This window comes from Culex pipiens, chromosome 3 (assembly GCF_016801865.2).
Source record: "Culex pipiens pallens isolate TS chromosome 3, TS_CPP_V2, whole genome shotgun sequence".
Classification (NCBI taxonomy): Eukaryota; Metazoa; Arthropoda; class Insecta; order Diptera; family Culicidae; genus Culex; species Culex pipiens.
This window is the reverse complement of record NC_068939.1, coordinates 185488053-185510697: the sequence shown is the minus strand read 5'-3', so window position 1 is coordinate 185510697 and position 22645 is coordinate 185488053. Positions and strand designations below refer to the sequence as shown.

The 22645-nt window shown below is 36.0% G+C and overlaps 5 protein-coding genes across 5 annotated transcripts in view; 3 read left to right on the top strand and 2 right to left on the bottom strand.

The window, feature by feature from the left end:
* The window catches only part of LOC120426571 (REST corepressor), a 30531-nt gene extending 18041 nt beyond the window's left edge, over positions 1–12490 (bottom strand). Inside the window, exon 1 of the mRNA XM_052709329.1 lies at positions 12373–12490. The gene's annotated coding sequence lies outside the window, so the exon portion shown is untranslated. The remainder of the gene's footprint in view (positions 1–12372) is intronic.
* LOC120426561 (probable methylmalonate-semialdehyde dehydrogenase [acylating], mitochondrial) lies at positions 1389–4399 on the top strand. The gene is made up of 3 exons (XM_039591332.2): positions 1389–1548; positions 2666–3023; positions 3082–4399. The coding sequence occupies exons 1-3, from the start codon at positions 1519–1521 to the stop codon at positions 4257–4259; spliced, it is 1566 nt and encodes a 521-aa protein (XP_039447266.1). The 5' UTR covers positions 1389–1518; the 3' UTR covers positions 4260–4399.
* Positions 4854–12288, top strand: LOC120426578 (vam6/Vps39-like protein). Its single transcript, XM_039591363.2, has 6 exons — positions 4854–5021; positions 5095–5576; positions 5636–6160; positions 10495–11405; positions 11466–11611; positions 11669–12288. The coding sequence occupies exons 1-6, from the start codon at positions 4952–4954 to the stop codon at positions 12217–12219; spliced, it is 2685 nt and encodes an 894-aa protein (XP_039447297.1). The 5' UTR covers positions 4854–4951; the 3' UTR covers positions 12220–12288.
* Positions 12491–16527: 4037 nt separating the features above from the next.
* LOC120426558 (intraflagellar transport protein 46 homolog) lies at positions 16528–17792 on the top strand. The gene is made up of 4 exons (XM_039591324.2): positions 16528–16742; positions 16800–16851; positions 16907–17268; positions 17324–17792. Exons 1-4 carry the CDS (start codon positions 16605–16607, stop codon positions 17747–17749), a joined length of 978 nt encoding a protein of 325 aa, XP_039447258.1. The 5' UTR covers positions 16528–16604; the 3' UTR covers positions 17750–17792.
* LOC120426556 (rubber oxygenase-like) lies at positions 17676–22307 on the bottom strand. Its single transcript, XM_039591323.2, has 5 exons — positions 22164–22307; positions 21916–22042; positions 21518–21850; positions 21344–21454; positions 17676–18262 (listed from the first exon to the last, which is right to left on the bottom strand). Exons 1-5 carry the CDS (start codon positions 22189–22191, stop codon positions 17809–17811), a joined length of 1053 nt encoding a protein of 350 aa, XP_039447257.1. The 5' UTR covers positions 22192–22307; the 3' UTR covers positions 17676–17808.
* Positions 22308–22645: the final 338 nt, after the last annotated feature.

Genomic DNA, 22645 nt, shown 5'->3' with positions numbered 1-22645 from the left:
TTATAGCTTTATAATTTTATAATTTTATAATTTTATAAATTTTCAATTTTATAATTTTATAATGTTATAATTTTATAGCTTTATAATTTTATAATTTAATTATTTAATAATCTATTTGTTTAATAATTTAGTAACTAATAATTTATTAGTTTAATAATTAAGTAATGAATAATTTATTAGTTTATCAATTAAATAATCAATAATTTATTAGTTTAATAATTTAATTTTTTAATAATTTATTAATTTAATAATTAAATGATTTTCAATTGAATAATCTAATAATTTAATAATTACATAATTTCATAATTTCATAATTCAATAATTTCATAATTTCATAATTCAATAATTTCATAATTTAACTATTTAATAATTTAATGTATTTATAATTTAATAGTATAATAATTCAAAAATTTGATAATTGAATAATCTAAAAATTTAATTATTTAATAGTTTATTAATTTAGTATTTTTTGAAGGCTTGTACAAATTTCACTCAAAGCATTTGTCTCTCGGTTCTGGTCAAGATCGAGGAGAAGGGGAGAAAAAAACTTAATTTCAAAGGAGCACAGTTTTTAAAAAATAAACCACAGTTTAAAAAATTATACAAAAAGTATCACACAATATTAAATTCATTGAATGGTTTGATTTTGAAATTACAGAGAATATTAGAATTTGATAGTTTTATAAATTTAATAATGTTATATTTTTAACAATCTATTGATTGAAGTTTTATGCAATTCTAATACGAATTTTTTTTATTTCTATCAAAATTTGAATCAAGCGGCTTCGGAAATCGAGTCTAGACATTGGTCTGGAATTCTTTTTTGGTTCTTTTTCCTTTTATTATTTTGTTTTATAAAGTTATATTTTTTATAATGATGTTATATTTATTTTTATATTTTTTTATGATCATTGATCGTCTTATTTCAAAACCCAAGCTCATAATAAAGTACATTTTAAACTCGAATTGATCATAACGATTTCAACAGAACTAAACACTTGAATCTCTATTTCATACCATCACAACGTGTGCCGCAACACTGACATAGAAATCGCACCGGTCGTACATTTTACACACACTTTCGCGCACCTTGACTAAGCTTTCAAAATGACAAATAGTCAATATTTATGAACATCGCGTAATATTTAAGAAAAAATCTAGAATCATTGAAATTCAAATTTTGCTTGCTCAAAACAGTGATCAATTTACGCCCCATCCAAACATTTCTCAAGTTGTTTTTTATTTATAATTTTTATCAATTCGTTCTCGCATGGCAGCCGCGAAAAAAGCTTAGACCAAAAACTACCCACACTGATACGGCGGCGAGTGTGTAGCAACAAAAACAAGTTTTGTTCCTGATTAAAAGAGCAAAAAATAAAAAAATAAAAGTTGGAGGTCTGGCCTGACTGCCTGTCGACGTAGCCGCCCAGTTCAGTTCCTTTCCAAACGTCCCGGTGGCAGCAGCGACGACAGATCTTTCCCTTCTTCGTGATTAGTTTTTTGGTTCCCTTGGACAAAATGGCCCTGGTCAGACTTTTGGCACTGCAGGTAAGACTTTATTTTGGGGTCATTTTGAAGCATTATCTGCTAATTATCGTTATGTAATGCGAACTCTTTATTTTGGAAAATGTGGCAAAAGTGCGACATATTCCAACTTCTTGAGGCATGTGTTAGTGTATTCTTGAGAATATTTTTAGAAAATTAATTTCACAGTGTCTGTGCGTGACGGTGCCGAAATTTTGGCCTGGTTCAAGGTCAGCACACATCGGGCGATTATTGTGGGAAGGGCTGTAGTACTGAAAGTTTAAAATTAATAACACTATCTACGCATTATAAAGCTGGGCAAACTACTTGACATGATGTCTATTGCAAAGTTTAAGGTCGTTTCAGTTTTATCTAAGTCAAATATTCTCCACAACCGATAAGAAATGAAAAGTCACATGTCTTTCCAAGTTTGAAATCCCGATTTTTCTTAATAAACAGGGTTCAATGCTTCACAAAATTAAGAATCGTCACACGTGTCACGATCGCATCCAACGTGCCCCCAAGAGTCAAGTTTGTAAGGGTCGTCCTATGATAGCACATCGCCAATTGGTTCTATCAATTTAAAGCAATCATAACAGCAGTGCGCGGTGGTTTGTTATGCAACCCCCTCGCGCCACACTGTGCGTCGTAGAGCAGATTTACCTTCCAGAAATTTACGCGAGCGACTTAAGTCTGTGCGCTGCATTTGAATTTCAATGGCGGAAGTCGGAACCTGGCGCCACTTCCGTGACCTTTGGTGTTAATTTCTAATCGATGCAGTTCGAGGATTTTGAGTAATAATAATAAAGTTTGAGTAAAGATTAACACTATCAGTTTAGCGTGTTGCCAAAAAGTTTTTTGATTCGCTACACTCTCCCAGGAAAACACTTAACTTTTGTGTAAAATTTACGCATGAAAAGTATTTTAAAGAACAGCGAAATCGAAAGCTAAATTTTCGAGGAAATCTTGGAGAATGTCTTAAATTGATTAACGCCCAGCATTTTCGTTATCGCGCCATTTGCACTGCATGGAAACATGCGACCAGGCGTAATGCTTAAAATGAACAAAACACATTTTAAATGAAATTTTGATAACTATAATCAAGTCAAAATCATTCACCAACAACTCATCTCCCACCCAGTGCCGCAATGGACTCCAGCGCAGCTACAGCACCGCGTCCGTGCCCACCACGAAGATGTTCATCGACGGAAAGTTCGTCGACTCCAAGACGACGGAGTGGATCGACCTGCACGATCCCGCGACCAACGACGTGGTGACGCGCGTGCCCAAGTGCACCAACGCCGAGATGGAAGCGGCGGTCGAGTCCTCGAAGAAGGCCTTCAAGACCTGGAGCCAGACGTCGATTCTGGGCCGGCAGCAGGTCATGCTGAAGCTGCAGCACATCATCCGCAACAACATGTCCGAGATTGCCAAGAACATCACGAAGGAACAGGGCAAGACGCTGATTGACGCCGAGGGCGACGTGCTGCGTGGACTTCGTAAGTTTCGGAGACTCGGTCAGAATGTTTTGATGCTTATTTTTAACTCATTTCACAGAGGTCGTCGAGCACTGCTGTTCGATCACGAGCTTGCAGATGGGAGAAACCATGCCGAACATCGCCAAGGATATGGACACGTATTCGTACACGTTGCCGCTTGGAGTCACGGCTGGTATTTGCCCGTTCAACTTCCCGGCTATGATTCCGCTGTGGATGTTCCCGGTCGCGATAACCTGTGGCAACACCAGTATTATCAAGCCATCGGAACGCGTGCCTGGAGCTACGATGATGCTGATGGAGATGCTCAACGAAGCTGGCTGCCCACCGGGTGTGGTGAACGTGATTCACGGAGCGCACGATGCCGTGAACTTTATCTGTGACAACCCAGCCATCAAGGCTGTTTCGTTTGTCGGTTCGGATCAGGCCGGAAAGTACATCTACGAGCGTGCGGGACGCAACGGCAAGCGCGTGCAGTCCAACATGGGTGCCAAGAACCACGGAATCATCATGGCTGACGCCAACAAGGAAAACACCTTGAACCAGCTGGCTGGTGCTGCCTTTGGCGCCGCTGGACAACGCTGCATGGCTCTGTCTACCGCTGTATTTGTGGGTGAGTCCAAGCAATGGATCCCCGACCTGGTCGATCGTGCCCGCAAACTGAAGGTCAACGCTGGCCACGTTCCCGGAACCGATGTCGGACCAGTTATTTCGCCCCAGTCCAAGCAGCGCATCAACGAACTGGTTGAATCGGGTGCCAAGGAGGGCGCCAAGATTGTGCTCGATGGACGTGACATCAAGGTCTCGAACTTTGAGAAAGGAAACTTTGTTGGCCCAACCATCATCACCGACGTCAAGCCGAACATGAAGTGCTACACCGAGGAAATTTTCGGCCCGGTGCTTGTGTGCCTGACCGTTGACACGCTGGACGAAGCCATTGAGTTGGTCAACAACAACCCGTACGGAAACGGAACCGCCATCTTCACCACCAACGGAGCCACCGCCAGGAAGTTCGTCAACGAGATCGATGCCGGCCAGGTTGGCGTGAACGTTCCCATCCCAGTGCCGCTGCCCATGTTCTCGTTCACCGGAACGCGTGGCAGCTTCCAGGGCGATTGCCACTTTTACGGAAAGCAGGGTATCAAGTTCTACACCCAGACCAAGACCGTCACCCAGCTGTGGAGGGAAACGGACGTTTCGCACACCCAGGCCGCCGTCGCCATGCCCACGATGAAGTAAAACTTTACGGGGTCAGGACAAACAGGGATGATGTCTTCCAAGAAACGCGTGCATTTATTAGGGTAACGACAGAGTTTGTATATTCAGCATTTGAAATGATTTGATATTCGGTTCTTAATAAAAACCATCAGTTAAGTGTATAATGTGTGTTTCATTGTCGCGTTGTTTATTTTCAGAATTTTCATTATATAAAAAAGCGAACAAATCATTGATTAGTTTGCATTACGTCGTAACGGCCATGGCGAACTCCAACACTTATTTGATTATTTCACTAAATCAAATCAAATTATCATTGTTTTTCATGACAATTCATTTAAAGGTCGTGCAGATGAACAATTTAAAGCATTTTTGAGTTTGAAAATACATTTGGCGCTTATGATTTTTTTAAAACTATCCTGAGAATTGCCACACGTGTTCAGAAATCTTCGAATGCCATTTTAAAGCACAATCCCGAAAGCACAACTTACTCAACTTTGCGTTCCCCTATTGCGCTTGAGTAGCACGAAGTCAAAAAATGAGTAATGTTTCTTGAGCGTACACAACTGTTTACGTTTCGATTTTGCTTTCCAGTCCCGTTTTGACAAGAAACTTCAAAAGTTCAAAACAAGAAAATTTGCAGTGTTGTGTTTTGCGAAAAGTGGAAGGAAATCTGGAATTTTGATTATTAAAATCGATTAAGCTGCGTTTTCAAGATGCACGAGGCGTACATTTTATACCCGCCGGAGAAGATTCCGGTGCAGATTGAGTCCATGACGGGATTTGGTAGGTGGAAAGCAAATTTGGGTCCTGATAACAGCAAGATGACTCATGACCGTAAAATGTAATCAATTTTCAGAAAACAAGCTGATCCTCGGAACCCGGCAGGGCCACCTGCTGATGTACTCCTTCGAGCCGAACCAGGAAACCAACAAGCTGGACCTGCAGCTGCTGCAGTACGACAAGAATTTCAGCAAAAAGCCAATCACCCAAATCGAGGCCATTCCGGAGTACAAACTCATCTTCAGCCTGTCCGACGGGGTGGTCAACGTGCACGACTACAGCCGGCACGGCTTCCCGCTGATGCACACGGCCCAGAAGACCAAGGGGGCGACCGTGTTTGCGCTGGATATTAAGAAGTCAAAATCGCTAACGGGAGAACTGATTGTGCTGGTTCGGTTGGCGGTCGCGGCGAAAAGGAAGCTGCAGTGCTACTACTGGAAGCAAAACACGCTGCTGGAGTTTGGCAACGACATCGATCTGAACGATGTGCCAAAGACGATCGCCTGGAACAACAACCACATTTGCGTCGGCTTCAAGACTGAGTACGTGATGTACGATGTAAGAAGAAGTTTAGATTCTTTCCTCTGAAGAATTCATTTTAATTTTCACCACTTCAGATTTCAGGAGAGCAACCCAAAAAGATTGACCTCTTCCCGACCAGCTCGTCCAAGTCGATCGAACCCTGCATTTCCCTGATCGAGGACGACATCTTTGCCGTGGCAAAGGACGAATACCTGGTCACCGTTTACACGGAAAAGTACAAAACCGACGGCAAAGAGAACAACACCGGATTGGTGAAGCCGGACGCATCCCTGCTCACTACGAAGGACACCCGCAACCTAAAGTCCCTCATCTGGAGCGAACCATTCCAAGGGTTGGTGTGGGACGAGCCGTACATCATTGGGCTGATAACCGACGCCATCGAGGTGCGCGTGTTCGACAACCTGGACATGTCCGACAAGGGACTGCTCATTCAGACCATTCCGCAGCTGCAGAAGGCTCGCTTTTTGGCACGTGGCAAGAAGGGTCTGCTGTATGTGGCGTCGGTCTCGCACTTGTGGTGCATTCAGGCCGTGGAGATTTCCAAACAGCGCGAACATTTGCTGCAGGAGGAGAACTTCCATCTGGCACTGCAGCTGACGGTGAGAGAAAATGATTTTGGAGTGTCGGGGAAGATCTGGATTGTCAGGGAAGGTTTTTTTTCCAAATATTAAAGTTTACTCAATTTTATAACATTTGTTATTAATCCTAAAATGTTAGCTTCATTGTTCAAGATTTTAAAAATTTTAAAGTTTTTAAGATTTTGTAAAATTAGGAATTCTGGAATTTTTGAATTTAAAACTTTATCTTTGAGCTGATTTTGAAATTTTCGGGTTCTAGAATTTTTTAAATTTAAGAATCTTTTTAGGAATTCTACAATTTTTTATTTAAAACTTTTTTTTCGCTGATCTGCATATTTTTGAATTTTAAAATTTTAAAAATTTTGATATTTTAATATTCTAAGAATTTTTGCATACTACTTGCAAAAATTACAGAAAAATCATAAAAATCTTAAATCCTAGATTTTGTTTAAAATTTTAAAAATTCAATGGTTCTGAAATTCTTAATTTCTAAAATTCGAAAAAGTCTAAAAAATGTAAAAAAAATAAAAAAAAAATCTTAAAATTCTGAAAATATAAGAAATAAAAAAAATATTTTAAAATTTTCTTTAAATTCTTAATTTTTAAAAAATTCCAGTATTCAAAAAAAAATCTGAGGATCCTAAAAATTTTGAAACAATTAAAATCGTCAAAATGCAGGCCAAGGATTGATACCTAAGAGCATGCAATGGCACTGACCTTGTTGCGTGCTCTTCGGTTGACGTCCACGTAAGGAACATCCTGGAAGGAGCGTAACTAACTACATCCGTAGTTCTGTTAGATCATCCGAATAGTCTTGATCAGAACAGTATAGCTCTGGTTCCTTGCGAGTGTCCTATTTTCTTACCTCCACGTTGGCTTGGTTTTCATGATGACCTAGCTGGTGGCCTGTGGAAACGGATCGTAAACCTTTGACCACCGCGGGTCAGAGTCGAGACGGCTAAAAGAAAGGGGCGCAACAATGTAGGAAAGGGAAGTTATTTGTGATTGTAGACGGTATTGTTTTGATTCGCAGTATGTTGAGTCAACTGCTGTGGATGTACCTGAAACATCGCACAACGGGGTTTCTCTTCTTTCCGTTTTTATCTACCATTAGAGAGCCTGGAGCTTGTTAGAGAACGGACGTCTCAGGCTTGAAGTGCCAATCGAGGCGCGGAAGCTGTCAAGCGGAGGTGCCTATCGAGCAAAATCCTTTGTCTTTTGCTCGATTGGTACCTCCGTTTGAAAGTTCTCGTGCTTCGATTGGTGCTTTTGGTTTGAGGTGTCCGTCCTCTAATAGGCTCCAGGCTCTCTATCTACCATCTATATTCTGTTTATTTTGTTTCACTGATTCTCTAACACGCCTTCTGTTTATTATCGTCCATTTGTTTTCGATTTTATTTTCTTGATTCTCTTATTTCTCAACGCTTTTCCACTCTATTTACTAATTGATGCTGCTGTAACAAACTGTCTGTTTTCCCTTAATTGCCCTTATACAATCTAAGCTTGTTTGTTGCCTCTATTTATTAACTATTGTTAATTTCTTTATCTACTTCATTAATTACTATCTTTCTTTTACTATTGATTCTTCAATAATATATTTCTTTCACTGTCCATTGTTTTCAATCATCACCCTTTTCTTTAAAACAAGTGAGGTTTGAGCCCTTACTCAATTTTTGGAATGATCAAAGAATCAACAGAAATATTACTATTGTACTTTTGAAAAACTTTTATAAAATGCTTAGGACCAAAAATTGTAACAAAACACCGCGACAAAAGAAATAGCAACATATAAACACGACTCAACACTAGGAATGATTTCAGGAGAAAACAATACACAGTAAAATAACAACTAGTTTTTGAATTCAAACTAAATATAAAACAGTGTTTGCTTTAATGAAAGTTGATAGGCACACTTTAAATGGTTAGGCGCTTATACTTACATCAAACCCTACGTAATGTACCACCCCCGGCCGAGTTAAAATGCGTAACCGGAAAAGAAGGTGTGCATGCCTGGCACGAACACTCAAAGCGTGTTCTAGCGTGCTGCTCGTACTGACTCAGAGCAAGGGTGAGATGTAGGTGTAAGGGCAGTGCGTGTTCGTCGGGAACCTAGTGCATAAGATCGGTCAAGGCCCGTTCTTACACTGAAAATTGCGAATTGCGAATTGCGAATTAAAATCGTCAAAATGTTTAATGATTCTAAAAATTGAAAAAGTTCTATTTTTTTTATTCTACAAATTGTAAAATTTCTAAAAATTGGTAAAATTTAAAAAAATAAAAATATCTAATTAAAAAAAATAAATCTAAAGCTTCAGAAGATTTAAAAGGGTTATAAAAAAACATAAAATTGTACAGATTCTAAAAATTGAAAAAAATAGTAAAAATAATTATATTTTTTTCAATTTAAAAAAATCCGAAAATTTTAAAAAATTCAGAAAAAAAACGAAGTTGACTTTATAGCTGTCGGCCACCATTGCTAGTACCAACCACTAGTGTCTTCCTTTTATCTACAAGGACTTCGCCGCCCTGGGCTCCTAAGTGTATGAAAGTATGGCACGGAGCAACGGCGCCGAATACCCATATTTACACACAGAATTTTAGAGCACCCGCCGCGGGATTCGAACCGACGACCTCTGGATTGTGAGTCCAGTGCGCGGTCCGATTGATCCACACGGGCTGGCGTTCTGAATTCTGAAATGTCTTTAAAATTTTAAAAATCCGAAAAGATCCAAAAAACAAACAATGAAAACCGAAAAAATCTAAGGATTTTAAAAATATACAACAAAAAATAAAAATTATTAGAACTTTAAGAATTTTAAAACTAATTAAAAATCTAAAAATTCAAAAAAAAAACACACAAAAATTCTAACAACAATCTAACAATCTAAAAACTTTAAAGATCTAAAAACTAAAAATCCTCAAAGTTTTGAATATTCTAAAAATTGAAAAAAAAATCCTAAAATTTCTTTAAAAGTTCTAAAAAATTTAAAAATTTAAATTTCTTAGGGAAATTTTGAAAATACCAAACATTTTTGAAATTCTAAAACGTCTAAAAATCCTAAAATTCTGAAAATCCTAAAATGTTTTAAAATAAAAACAAATCAAAAATCTTAAAAATCTATTGATTCTAAAATAAAAAAATATTGAAAATTCTGAAAAATCACAATTTCTTAACATTTTTTATTTCTTAACAATTTAAAAAAAAAAAAAAATAAAATCTAAAAAAAATACAAAAATTCTGAAAATAGTAATATTTTTATAAAAATCAAAATTTCTATCATTTTCTAAAAACTCAAAATACAAAACAACATAAATTTCTAAAATCTTAGAATTTTCAAATTATCAATATTTTGAATTCTGAAACCTTAAACTTGTAAAAATCCAAAATTCTAATATTCCGAATTTCCAGAATTCCGAAATCAAAAATTTTTTAAAGTATAACTTCGTCAAATTTTAAAATTCCCAATATTCAAAAATTCTGAAATTCTTAACTTCTAAAAATGTCATATTGTAGAATCTAGAAAAAAAATCTGAAAGTTTAAAATTCCTAAATTTTAATAATTCTAAAATGCTCGAAATCAAAAGTTTAGAAAATTCTTTGGTATTTTTTAAGAATAGATATTAAAAATCAAAATGTTAAAAAAAATCCAAAAATTTCTTCCAATTTAAAAATAAATCAAAAAACTTTAAAGGTCTAAAAAGTAAAAATCCTCTAAATTTTTAACATTTTGAAAAATGAAAAAAAAATAAAATTTCTTAAAAAAGGTCTAAAATTTTTAAAAATCCTAAATTTCTAAATGAAATTCGGAGAATTCAGAACATTCTTCAAATTTGAAAAAATTCTAAAAATCCTAAAAGGTTAAAAAAAATAAAAATCTTAAAAATCTATAAATTCTTAAAAAAATTAAATATTCTTAAAAATAAAGAAAAACTACAAAAATTCTATTTTTTTTACATTTATATGAATTATAAAAAAATAAAATTAAATTAAAAATTCTGAAAATTGTAAAAAAATAGTAATTCGGTAAATAAAAAAAAACAAATTTCTTAAAAATTAAAATACACAAAAACATAAATTTTAAAAATCTTAGAATTTTAAAATTCTGAGATCCTGAAAATTCTAGAAATCCGAATTCACAGAATTCTGAAATCAACCATTTTTTTTAAGTATAAATTTGCAAAATTTTAAATTCCTAATAGCCATTCAAACAAGGTGTTGCAATGACAAAATATGAATTTTAAAATTGATAAAATAATTAATAATGCTAGAAAATCGGTTTGCACCAATAACAGAATTTTAATCGACTTTATAAGCAACTAAGATTTTTATTCAATTTCCTGATTTCCCCTTGCAGAACATCTCCGACGAAAGCCCAGAATTTAAAGCGACAAAGATAAACGAAATTCAAACCCGTCACGCGTACAACTTGTTCATCAACAAGCACTTTCGCGAGTCGATGAAGGAATTCTCCAAACTGAACACGGATCCGATCGACGTTATTCGGCTGTTTCCCGACCTGCTGCCGGACAGCGGAAAGAACAAGCTCAGTTCGTACTCGAAAAAGCCAGCGCCGGTGCTGGACGAAAAGGACATTGAAAATGGACTGGTTGCGCTGATTGACTACTTGACCGAGATCCGGTACAGTCTGCGGCAGGACTTGGTGAATAAAACCGATTCCAAACTTTCTGCTGGGAAGAACATCTCTGCGCTGCTGTCAATCATCGATACAACGCTTTTGAAGTGTTATTTGCAAACGAGTGATTCGATGGTCGCCTCGGTTCTACGCATGAACTATTGCTACTTGGAGGAATCCGAGCGAGTGTTGAAAAAGTACGATAAATACGTGGAACTCATCATCCTGTATCAAACCAAAGGTCAGCACAAGCGAGCACTGCAGCTGCTGCAGGCTCAAGCTGAAACTCTTGGATCTCCGCTGTACGGGCACGATCGAACGATTCAGTATTTGCAGCATTTAGGCCACGAAAACAAAAATCTGATTTACGAATTCGCCGGTTGGGTGTTGGAGAAGCATCCCGACGACGGGCTGAAAATCTTTATCGAAGACATTCCCGAGGTTGAGAATCTGCCGCGTGCGGAGGTGTTGGACTTCCTGCTGAAGGACCACAAACAGCTGGTTGTTCGCTATCTGGAGCATATTATTAACGTTTGGAACGAGCAGAAGGCGTTGTTCCACAACATTTTGATCCAGCAGTACCGGGAGAAGCTGATTGCCCTCAAAACCGACCCCGATATTGAAAGTGACGTGTTAGTAATGCGATCTTTTTTTTAGTCATTTCAAATTGTTCAAGTATCTGTTCTTTTTAGTCAAAAGAAAACCGCTCGGGATACTATCAACAGTAAACTGCTTGCTTTTCTGCGTAAATCCAAGCTCTATCACGCGGAGAAGGTTCTGGGAGAGTTTCCCTACACTGACCTGTTTGAAGCACGCGCCATTATTCTAGGTCGATTGGGTATGTAAATTTAAAAGATTTCTTAATTCTCTTCTAAATTACCCATCCTTTCCTCAGGCAAACACGAAAAGGTTCTCGCCATCTTCGTCCAACTGCTCGGCGACTTCGACAAGGCCGTTGAGTACTGCGACGAAACGTATGACAGTGACGACCCCAAAAGCTCCGACGTGTACGTCACCCTCATCAAAACCATCCTCACACCCCCGAGCGCCCCGCCCTACAGCGACCTGGAGCTGCACCCGCGCTGCCTCAAACCCGACATCGACACCGTCCTGGCCATTATGGAGAAGAACGCCAAAAAGATCAACCCGTACTCCGTTCTGCAAATCCTGCCGGACGACATACCGCTGGCGTCGATCAAGAACTTTCTCGAAATCGCCCTCAACCATCACCTGGAGCGGAAGCGCAAAACGCAGATCCTGAAGGGACTGTACTACGCGGAACATCTGCAGACGCACGAGCAGAAGATCCACTACGAGTCGAGGCACTTTCTCGTGACCGAGCTGAGCGTGTGTCCGGTGTGCAAGAAGAAGTTTAGCTACCAGAGTGCGTTCGTGAGGACGCCGGAAGGCAGCATTGTGCACTTTTCGTGCCAGGATAAGATTTGAAATGGTTTCGTTGACATGTAAGCGTAATATAAATAAAGTGTAACTGAAATATATTAAAGGATCATTCTAAGTATCCCATTGAAATTGTTTGTTTTGAAGATGATCGCCGTAAAGAAGTTATTCGAGAGTCCAAGGAATGTAAAACATACTTACCGTTAAATCTGGTGGAAAAAGCGTCTTCAAATGCAGGCCTCCTTAATATAGACACGACGTTCCGGATGCAGTACTAACGTAGCCGATCATTAACCACCCAACCCCCCACTGACCTCATGTCCGTTTCCGACGTGTTTTGTACGGATCCGGACTCCGGCAGCCGGTTCCAGTCGAACTTTCGCACTCACGGACTTTCAACGCGTTAAACGGAAGTTTCAACCTATTCACAACATAAACAAAAACACGCTTCCTCTTTTACTGTCAAAATTATGCACGCTAAAACAAGTTTGTTTTCCTTTTGAATAATAACACACGGTCAACTAAACTTATATTATTTTTACTGGGGTTGGGTTAATTCTAGGTTGTCTCCACTGCCACCCAGTCACGACGTTCTAGCAGGATTCTAGCAGAGTTCTCACAAAGCTGGATATTCTTACAGCATTCTAGCAAAAATGTTCCACCGTTCTAGCAGGATTCTGGCAGAACCAGCTCTGCTAGAATATTTCGTGACCGGGCAGGTGACAAATCAAATTAAGTCCCGTTTATTACTACACCCTTACCAAAAATCATGATTTTTGAGTTCCAAATCCCACTTTTCATACGAATTTTTCAGTTTAACCCATATAACCATTTTTATGGTTGTAGTACCTGAACTCAAAAAATCGTATGAAAAGTGGGATTTGGAACTCAAAAAATCATGATTTTTGGTAAGGGTGTATCCTTTCGGAAGTCGGTGTTTCGTCGTTTGCTAGTGCCGTTACAAAGTGTAAAGGCGACTGTCGGTGAGTTAATGAGAAAGGGAGCGTTCTTTTATTACGTAACGCGAAAAATCGGACTTTAAGACCCCCTCCCCCCCTCGTAAGAAAATTTCCATACAAATTTTAAAAATTTTGTATGGAGCGTAACACGGCCTCCGACCCCCCCTCCCCCCCTACTGCGTTACGTAATAAAAGAACGCTCCCAAAGCGGACCAAAATCAAAATATTGCGCGTATTCCAGGAAAAGACACGCGGCAAACCAGCCTCGAAAAGCGTGACTTTCGGCAAATGCGTGCTGTCAAATCTCATACTGCGCGTTTTGTTTTTGTTGATCTTCTTCCTTAAACCGCATGCCATTGTTGCCGAGTATGTTTTTTATTGCACTAAAAGTGCAGAAAATCGCTGGCAACAATGTCTATGGCACATTCTGAAATGCCGCGCGGTGTGTACCTTTGGAAGAAATGGGCAATACTGTCGCAACTTGTCAAAGCCTGTTTCGACCCAGGTTAATGTACACGCTAATGACAGGCTACTAGTTTGTACTACGGGAAATTTGTGTGAGGGAATTACAATTACAAAAATTACAAAAATTACAAAAATTACAAAAATTACAAAAATTACAAAAATTACAAAAATTACAAAAATTACAAAAATTAAAAAAAATACAAAAATAACAAAAATTACAAAAATTACAAAAATTAAAAAAAATACAAAAATTACAAAAATTACAAAAATTACAAAAATTACAAAAATTACAAAAATTACAAAAATTACAAAAATTACAAAAATTACAAAAATTACAAAAATTACAAAAATTACAAAAATTAAAAAAAAATACAAAAATTACAAAAATTACAAAAATTACAAAAATTACAAAAATTACAAAAATTACAAAAATTACAAAAATTACAAAAATTACAAAAATTACAAAAATTACAAAAATTACAAAAATTACAAAAATTACAAAAATTACAAAAATTACAAAAATTACAAAAATTACAAAAATTACAAAAATTACAAAAATTACAAAAATTACAAAAATTACAAAAATTACAAAAATTACAAAAATTACAAAAATTACAAAAATTACAAAAATTACAAAAATTACAAAAATTACAAAAATTACAAAAATTACAAAAATTACAAAAATTACAAAAATTACAAAAATTACAAAAATTACAAAAATTACAAAAATTACAAAAAATACAAAAAATACAAAAATTACAAAAATTACAAAAATTACAAAAATTACAAAAATTACAAAAATTACAAAAGTTACAAAAATTACAAAAATTACAAAAATTACAAAAATAACAAAAATTACAAAAATTACAAAAATTACAAAAATTACAAAAAATTACAAAAATTACAAAAATTACAAAAATTACAAAAATTACAAAAATTACAAAAATTACAAAAATTACAAAAATTACAAAAATTACAAAAATTACAAAAATTACAAAAATTACAAAAATTACAAAAATTACAAAAATTACAAAAATTACAAAAATTACAAAAATTACAAAAATTACAAAAATTACAAAAATTACAAAAATTACAAAAATTACAAAAATTACAAAAATTACAAAAATTACATAAGTTACAAAAATTACAAAAATTACAAAAATTACAAAAATTACAAAAATTACAAAAATTACAAAAATTACAAAAATTACAAAAATTACAAAAATTACAAAAATTACAAAAATTACAAAAATTACAAAAATTACAAAAATTACAAAAATTACAAAAATTACAAAAATTACAAAAATTACAAAAATTACAAAAATTACAAAAATTACAAAAATTACAAAAATTACAAAAATTACAAAAATTACAAAAATTACAAAAATTACAAAAATTACAAAAATTACAAAAATTACAAAAATTACAAAAATTACAAAAATTACAAAAATTACAAAAATTACAAAAATTACAAAAATTACAAAAATTACAAAAATTACAAAAATTACAAAAATTACAAAAATTACAAAAATTACAAAAATTACAAAAATTACAAAAATTACAAAAATTACAAAAATTACAAAAATTACAAAAATTACAAAAATTACAAAAATTACAAAAATTACAAAAATTACAAAAATTACAAAAATTACAAAAATTACAAAAATTACAAAAATTACAAAAATTACAAAAATTACAAAAATTACAAAAATTACAAAAATTACAAAAATTACAAAAAATACGAAAACTTTTAAAAATAAGTTTCTAAAAAAATATTTTATTGGACACCACTTCATGCTGCGAGAACCCACTTTGGCGTAGTCTCAGGGCTTAATCGATGGCCGGTAAGCTGTCATCGAGACAAGGAGGTTCTCTGATAGTGGAAATATCACATTTGTACAATGAACCGCTACATATGTGATTTTTCCCTATCTTAATGTGGGTGTCAGGTTAGGATGCGGGTTTAAAAAAATAGTGTTGGTAGAATTTTGGATTTTAACTACAAATATCAACTTTTTATACTTTGCCTTTAGTTATTTAGGGACAAAATTAGTAACAGTGAATTTAGTAATTCTATCAGAATCGGTGATTTTCATTCAAGTAGCATAAAAACCATTCTAATTTGTCAAAATTTTCATAGAGTCTCGATCAATCAATAGTGAAATGATATCGGACTAAATTCGTTGATCTGTTGAACTAACGGTTGTCGGATTATGATTGTATCGACCATTGTTGCGAATCGAGGATCTACTGGAATTCTGACGAACAAAAAAATATTAACTGTTTTTTTTTTGTTTTTTTTTTTTTTTAAAGAAGCCAGACAGGTTTTAAAAGAAACGTTTTTTTTGGTTAATAATTAAAATGTCGGGGATTTGAGATAAGAGTAGCTTTCGGATAGGTTGCTTTAAATCTTGTATTCAATTCAAGTTAGGTAGTTATCCGCAAATGAATATTTGGACTTATATGAATAATTAAACATTTTGGACTTATGAATAACACACAATTGTGCATTTATTCTAGAGTCAGATCCATACAGCGTCAGTGTTTATTTGGTCGAAGTGTACTAATTCATTGGCAGATCTGGTTCTAGTTGTAATGTACGACAAGACTACTGACGGACGTGACAGGACGAGGGCCCAGTTTAGAGGTTTCGACATCAACGATGTGCGGCTGGATCACCCTCCCAAAAAAAAAAAAAAAAAAAAAAGTTTCTAAAAAAATATTTTAAAAATTAAATGAAATCTGAAGTTGACAAAATATTATAAATTCAAAATATTCTAACAAATTGCAAATAAATAGCTTATAAAATAAAAATAAATAAAAATTCTAGAGCTCAAAATCTGAAAGCAGCGCGCGACGGCCAGGTGTTGCGCATGAACAAACAAACGCAACAAACGTATTCCATGTGCCGGTCGGTGGTTGCTATGGCAACGTCTTTTGAAAAACAATCAATTTCACTGTTCACTAGCCTACTGTGGTTTGATTTTAAATAAACTCTTTTAAAAAACCATGGACTTGTACGATGAAATTTACGAAATTAAAAATGGTCGTGAGGTCGACGATAGCCCGCCACCGGATTTGGATGTTTCGAGTTCGTTGCAGTTCATAAACCAGGAAGAGATCGAAGAAGAGCCGAAGGTGGATAAGGTATTGATAGTTTGGGCTTGTGTGATATTGGGTATTAAAACTTTAATTTTTTTGTAGGGTCAAATTGAACCTATTCAGAAAATTGAAGAAAATGTTGCTAAACCTTCAAGTATGAATTCTATGAAATAATGTTGAGTGTTTGAACTAAACTATCCAATTTACAGAGGGGAAAGATATGTTAATCAAAAGGGAAAGCCTCCAAAAACAAGAATCGCTATCCGATAGCAGCATTAGCGTTTCCGAGGATGAGAAAGAAATGCCAAAGAACCTGGTCGAGGAGAAAGAGTTTAATCCGAAATTTTATGACAACATTGAGGCTCCAAGTGAGGTTAAAGATTTGTTTCAGTACATTACCAGGTTTTCTCCGCAACGAGTGACTATCGATTACAAGTTGAAAATATTCGTACCGGATTTCATTCCGTCGGTTGGCGATATTGACGCCTTTCTTAAAATATGTTCGCCACCGTTCATTAATGAGGACAACAAGAAGATACTGACGGAGCAGATTAAAAAGCTGGGTTTGGAGGTGAGTCGGTGGGCTTGATTTATTAACACACTGTTATAAGATTATGTTTCACTAGACATTGGACGAGCCATGTGGTGAGCAGAGTGATCGTGTTCTGCTGCAGATGAAAATGAGATCAATTTTCACCAAGCCACTGGAGACGCCATCGGCAATTGCAAAAAGTACCAAAGACATCGACCGTTGGATTACGGAAATACAGTCCCTCAAGGCAAATCAATCGGCTCAAAATGTGAACGCACTCAAATCAATGATCAATATTGATAATTTGATGTCGGAGTGGCCTGAGGAGGTGGAGAAGCTGCTGGACACGTTCGGATTCCCTTCGGCTAATCTAGATTGTTCGTTGGTGAAGTACATTGAGGTAGTTTGCAACATTTTCGACATACCGGTGAATCGGAACAATGGTCAGGCAGGTTACATACAAGCGTTGTACAATTTGTTCAATCTTTATTTGGCGGTGAAACAACAAGGTAACGTGTGAATTGTGTTTGAATTCATCTAAATTATATATTATACTAAGCACATTGTTTGACTATGAAATCATTTTAATATCCGAACGTATGAGTTCCTAAAGCCAAACTTTGGAATGGCCAAGAATGGAAAGTACGTAATGAGGAACCTCGACAATACCATCTGACTGTTTAAGTACAACCGAACTATCGTATACTTGAGTCCGATTTCGTGAATCAATATCAAAAAGTAAAGCACAAATCGGGTGTACCGACTGAACTTTTGATACTTTGTTTCACAGCCAACCGACGGGTGTTCTTCGGTCCAGTAATGGTACCCGGGGACTCCGGTCAACCGGGCGGTCAGAAACAGGAACGCGTCGTAATTGAGAAACGGATTGAAGCTCCACATTCCGGTTATCAGGGCCTTTCCCATCTCTTCAAAGTCTTCCGTTCGTTCCTCCAGGGCTGGCCGCAGAATGTGGTCCTGGATTTGGCGCATCCGTTGCTCGGTGGTCGTCAGACTGTCGGTGCAGATGTTGTATCTAGATTTTATGATATTATGAAAAAATCAATCATAGTTTTGGAGTACAACGCAATGTGAATAAAAATTTAGATAGAATCTGGTATTTATTTCTTTATTTCAGAAGTCGCCGAAGTCACCAAATCGATCAGACATCTCATCTCAAAATAAAGATTTAAATATTTTTATATACCGCTTAAAAGACATTTAAATGCATTCAAATGCATGTAAATGCAAATTGCAAATGCATTTAATAAACTCTTTATGCATTTTTGGTTACTAAATAAATTTTGACCCACTTTCCAAAAGACGAAATTTTCCACAAAATCAATCGATTATTTTTTTACGTAAGCATTTTTTTCTTGATTTGCCTAATCATTCGTAGAAGAATGTGTTTTGCAAATCATTTTAAATTAACTTTCCTAAATTAAAAAAAAGTACAATTCGTAAATAGTTTGAATTTCAGAAAAAAATGCTTCGCCTTTTTTGTTTTACACAACAAAACAGTTATGCTACTGTACACAATTTGCTGAATATCAATGGATTTATGAAATTTTTCTTTTTGCTAAAGTTTTTTGGTCCCAAAATTCAAAACTTGTATAAAGCATCAAAACCCTTACTTTTACTTATAATAGTTAACAGTCGATCGTACATGTTTTTTTCAATGACAATGATTTTTTTTTCTTATTTTTTATCCTGATCAGGGACCAAAACTACCCCTTAGAACAAAATGTCACCCTAATCGAAAAGGGTTCGGGGTAACTACGCAGCGAGTTGGAGGACATTGAAATTCCTATTAGTTTTTTTTCTAGGTTACAATTTTTTTCTGACTAGACGGATTTCGAAAATTTTACTATTAAACGTCATTTTGAAGTTGGAAATTTTCTCTACAAGCATCTGTGTAAAAAAAAGAAAAACGGTTCGAAAAAAAATAAAGCGATGAAATATCTTAAATTATTTATATGTGCTTCTTGAACATACGATAAATATTATTGTATGGTGCCCAATTTCCCCGGGTTTTGAATTTCCCGGGAATTATTTTTAAAAACCCGCACCCAAAACTGGCAGCGCTAGTCCGAGAGAATGATGGTCTCGAGTCGAGAGAATAGTGGTACCATTTACGGACGCAGAGAACACAGCTCGAGATGGGCGATAGAACTATTCTCTCGAGGTTCATTTGCAAAAAAAGTTCATCCGTCAAACAAAAAACCAAAAGTGTCGACAACGGGAATCGAACCAGAGACCTTTGACAAACCAATCCAATGACTTAGCTGCCTCGGCCACCACAGCTTGGTGACCAAGGAAAAGTCAGAAGTCGATGTATGACACTTGTTGGAGATTTATTGATTCAACTAACGAATGAACTCATTTGTTATGATGGTGTGAGTTGGTACCATTATTCTATCGATTTTGGCACTGAGCCCTCAATAAATTTTGAGAGAACGATTATCTCGACTCTGAATTTTGGGTGCGGGATATTTTTTAAATGGTCATAAAATAGTTTTTCAATACATTTGTTCATTTTTAAAATTTAAAATCATAGAATCAGTTGATCTCCATTAATTCGAGATAATCCTGACTACACCCAAAATTGGCAGCGCTAGTCCGATAGAATGATGGTCTCGAGTCGAGAGAATAGTGGTACCATTTACGGACGCAGAGAACACAGCTCGAGATGGGCGATAGAACTATTCTCTCGAGGTTCATTTGCAAAAAAAGTTCATCCGTCAAACAAAAAACCAAAAGTGTCGATAACGGGAATCGAATCAGAGACCTTTGACAAACCAATCAAGTGACTTAGCTGCTTCGGCCACCACAGCTTGGTGACCAAGGAGAAGTCAGAAGTCGATGTATGACACTTGTTGGAGATTTATTGATTCAACTAACGAATGAACTCATTTGTTATGATGGTGTGAGTTGGTACCATTATTCTATCGATTTTAGCACTGAGCCCTCAATAAATTTTGAGAGAACGATTATCTCGACTCTGAATTTTGGGTGTATGTATTTGATAATGTCTAAAAACAAAAAAGGAAGGAAAATTACATCTAGTCAGTGCTAAATTTTATATAAGTTAAGAATTTTGGTGTTTTGCACATAACGTAATTTTCTAAAAATCTTGTTTCTCAATTAAAGTCAATACCGACAACTAATGCGATTCACGATATTCGAGGGCAAAAAAATGGCTTCAACATATGAACAGATAAAATATGAAAATTTTAACTGTAATACCAAATCATAAAAAAATATAAAGTTAAAATTCAAAGAGCCAGCTAATTTTCGGACTCGTAAAATTTCAGCAATTTTCCATAATATGCCATATTTATGCTGATATATGCCCAACAATTATTTTAGTGCTTTAAAATCATATCGATTACTATGATTACTAAGTATTTAACAAAATATATATTTTATTTTCAATTTTGGGAAAACCTGGACTATTTTTTTCAAGTAAATGTCAGGTCTCTTAAAAAAAGTCGCCTGCGTAATTCTACTCTTCAATGTAAGTAATAATGTGCCTGATATGTTTTGATCGTTTTAAATAACAATGAAAAAATAGCTACTTTGTATAAATGATTATATTATTTTTTATGAAATATGTAGGCATACACAGCAAAAAATCCGATGGTAAAATCGCATGCAAAAGCATGCACATCACCTTCGTCAAAATAAACACTTAATATTACACACTGCATGTACAATTTTTGCAAACACAAAAAAAAAGTTGCAACCGACGGGATTCAAACCCAGCACTAACAGTAAGGACTGGCGCCTTAGCCCACTCGGCCATCAGACCGATGGAAAGCTGAGAGGATAAACGCATATATGGACTTTTCATTTCGATCAAGTAGGTTTCCCATACTGATGGGCTACATATTTCAGGGTGTAAAATCACATAAAATTGCATAAAATAATGCAAAATTTATTTTACACCCAGGCCTTTTACACGCAGCTGGATTACTACTTTTTTAGCTGTGTACAATGATACCCCTGCATTTAATTTCAATTTTGGAAATGAAAAAAATGTGCATTTGAAAACATAAACAAAATTTGGATGTTTAAAAAAGTGAAAAAAACTGTACAACGATTAGATTATACTTACTGATCTTGTATTCCGATCATGTAGCCAATCACGCGCCAGAAATGAACCATCGCCTCCATGTCTTCAACGTTGTATTGTATTCCAAGCTTTTTATATCCCAGAACGACGTAGCTGCGAGGAGTTTGACAGTTTTTTATAACTCAATCAAAACACAACTTCACAAAATCATTTTACCCAACGAAACCAAACTGCGTCACTGCCATATCTTTTTGAGCGATTATTCTCCCGGAAAGTTTGGAACTGCTACGTTTGCTGGTCGCCGCATGCGTCCTTCTGACGTAGGCTATCGACTTCCACGACGTTGATCCTGGCGTTAGATCTTCGTAGTACCAGTTAAGGGTGTGCATGATCGTCGCCACATATCTTCGATAGGCCGTCATAGCCGTCGAGGACTGCTTCGTGTAGATGAGCACGTTCAAGATGCTGGGCACGGCCAAGATCACCAACAGTCCACACAACATGGCCACGTACATCGCAAAGAGGTTCCGCTTGAAGAACTGCTGTGCCCTGTGTGGACGCAAAACGGCTCCAATTAGACAAATCGCATGTCGTTTTCTAGATTGTCGTCATACCGTTTGAACTTGCCATCGTCGTACCACTCGGGGAGTTGCAGCTCGTACGCGTCAACATCGCTGTCCACGGGCATTGAAGAGCCACACTTGAGCAGGTTGCGCAGAAAGTCCGACCCATCGTCGTCCGCTGGAAAGAGAAAGTTCATAGCTGTATATCACGAGAGAATCACTGAGGCTTTGTTATCTATGTAACAACTCTTCACTCTTTGTTCAAATTACAAAAAAAAAACAATCTTTTCAAGCAATACTTTTTGACTGCTTCTCGTCACCACCCATTTCACGAACGGTCACTTGATAAACGATCGCCGAAGATCACGAGGAATTTCATTGATCGCACAGAGAGGTACACTTTCTCTCTCTCTGTGAAGCGTGCGATCGGTACGCCTCAACTAACCGACTGACTGTCTGTGCGGAATCGGCGTTGGGATGAAAATCAACTGGTTTGCCGTGAACGTGTTCAAGTTGTTCAACCGGTTCTCAAAATATGCAATGTCGCGGGCAGGTGTTTGTGTATGTTTCTAATTTTTAGAAGAGATGTTTGCGTTGTTGATCATATCAAATTATCTACAAGGTTATTATGAGAAAAGAATAACAAAAATATCTAACCATAAAGCAGCTTTGATATTAGTTTAATAATACTCATTTGTTGAATTCAGTTGTTTGAAGAAGTACCTAAAGTAGTTGTGATTTGAGAAAATAATTTCAAGACCATTGAAATTCATTCCATTCA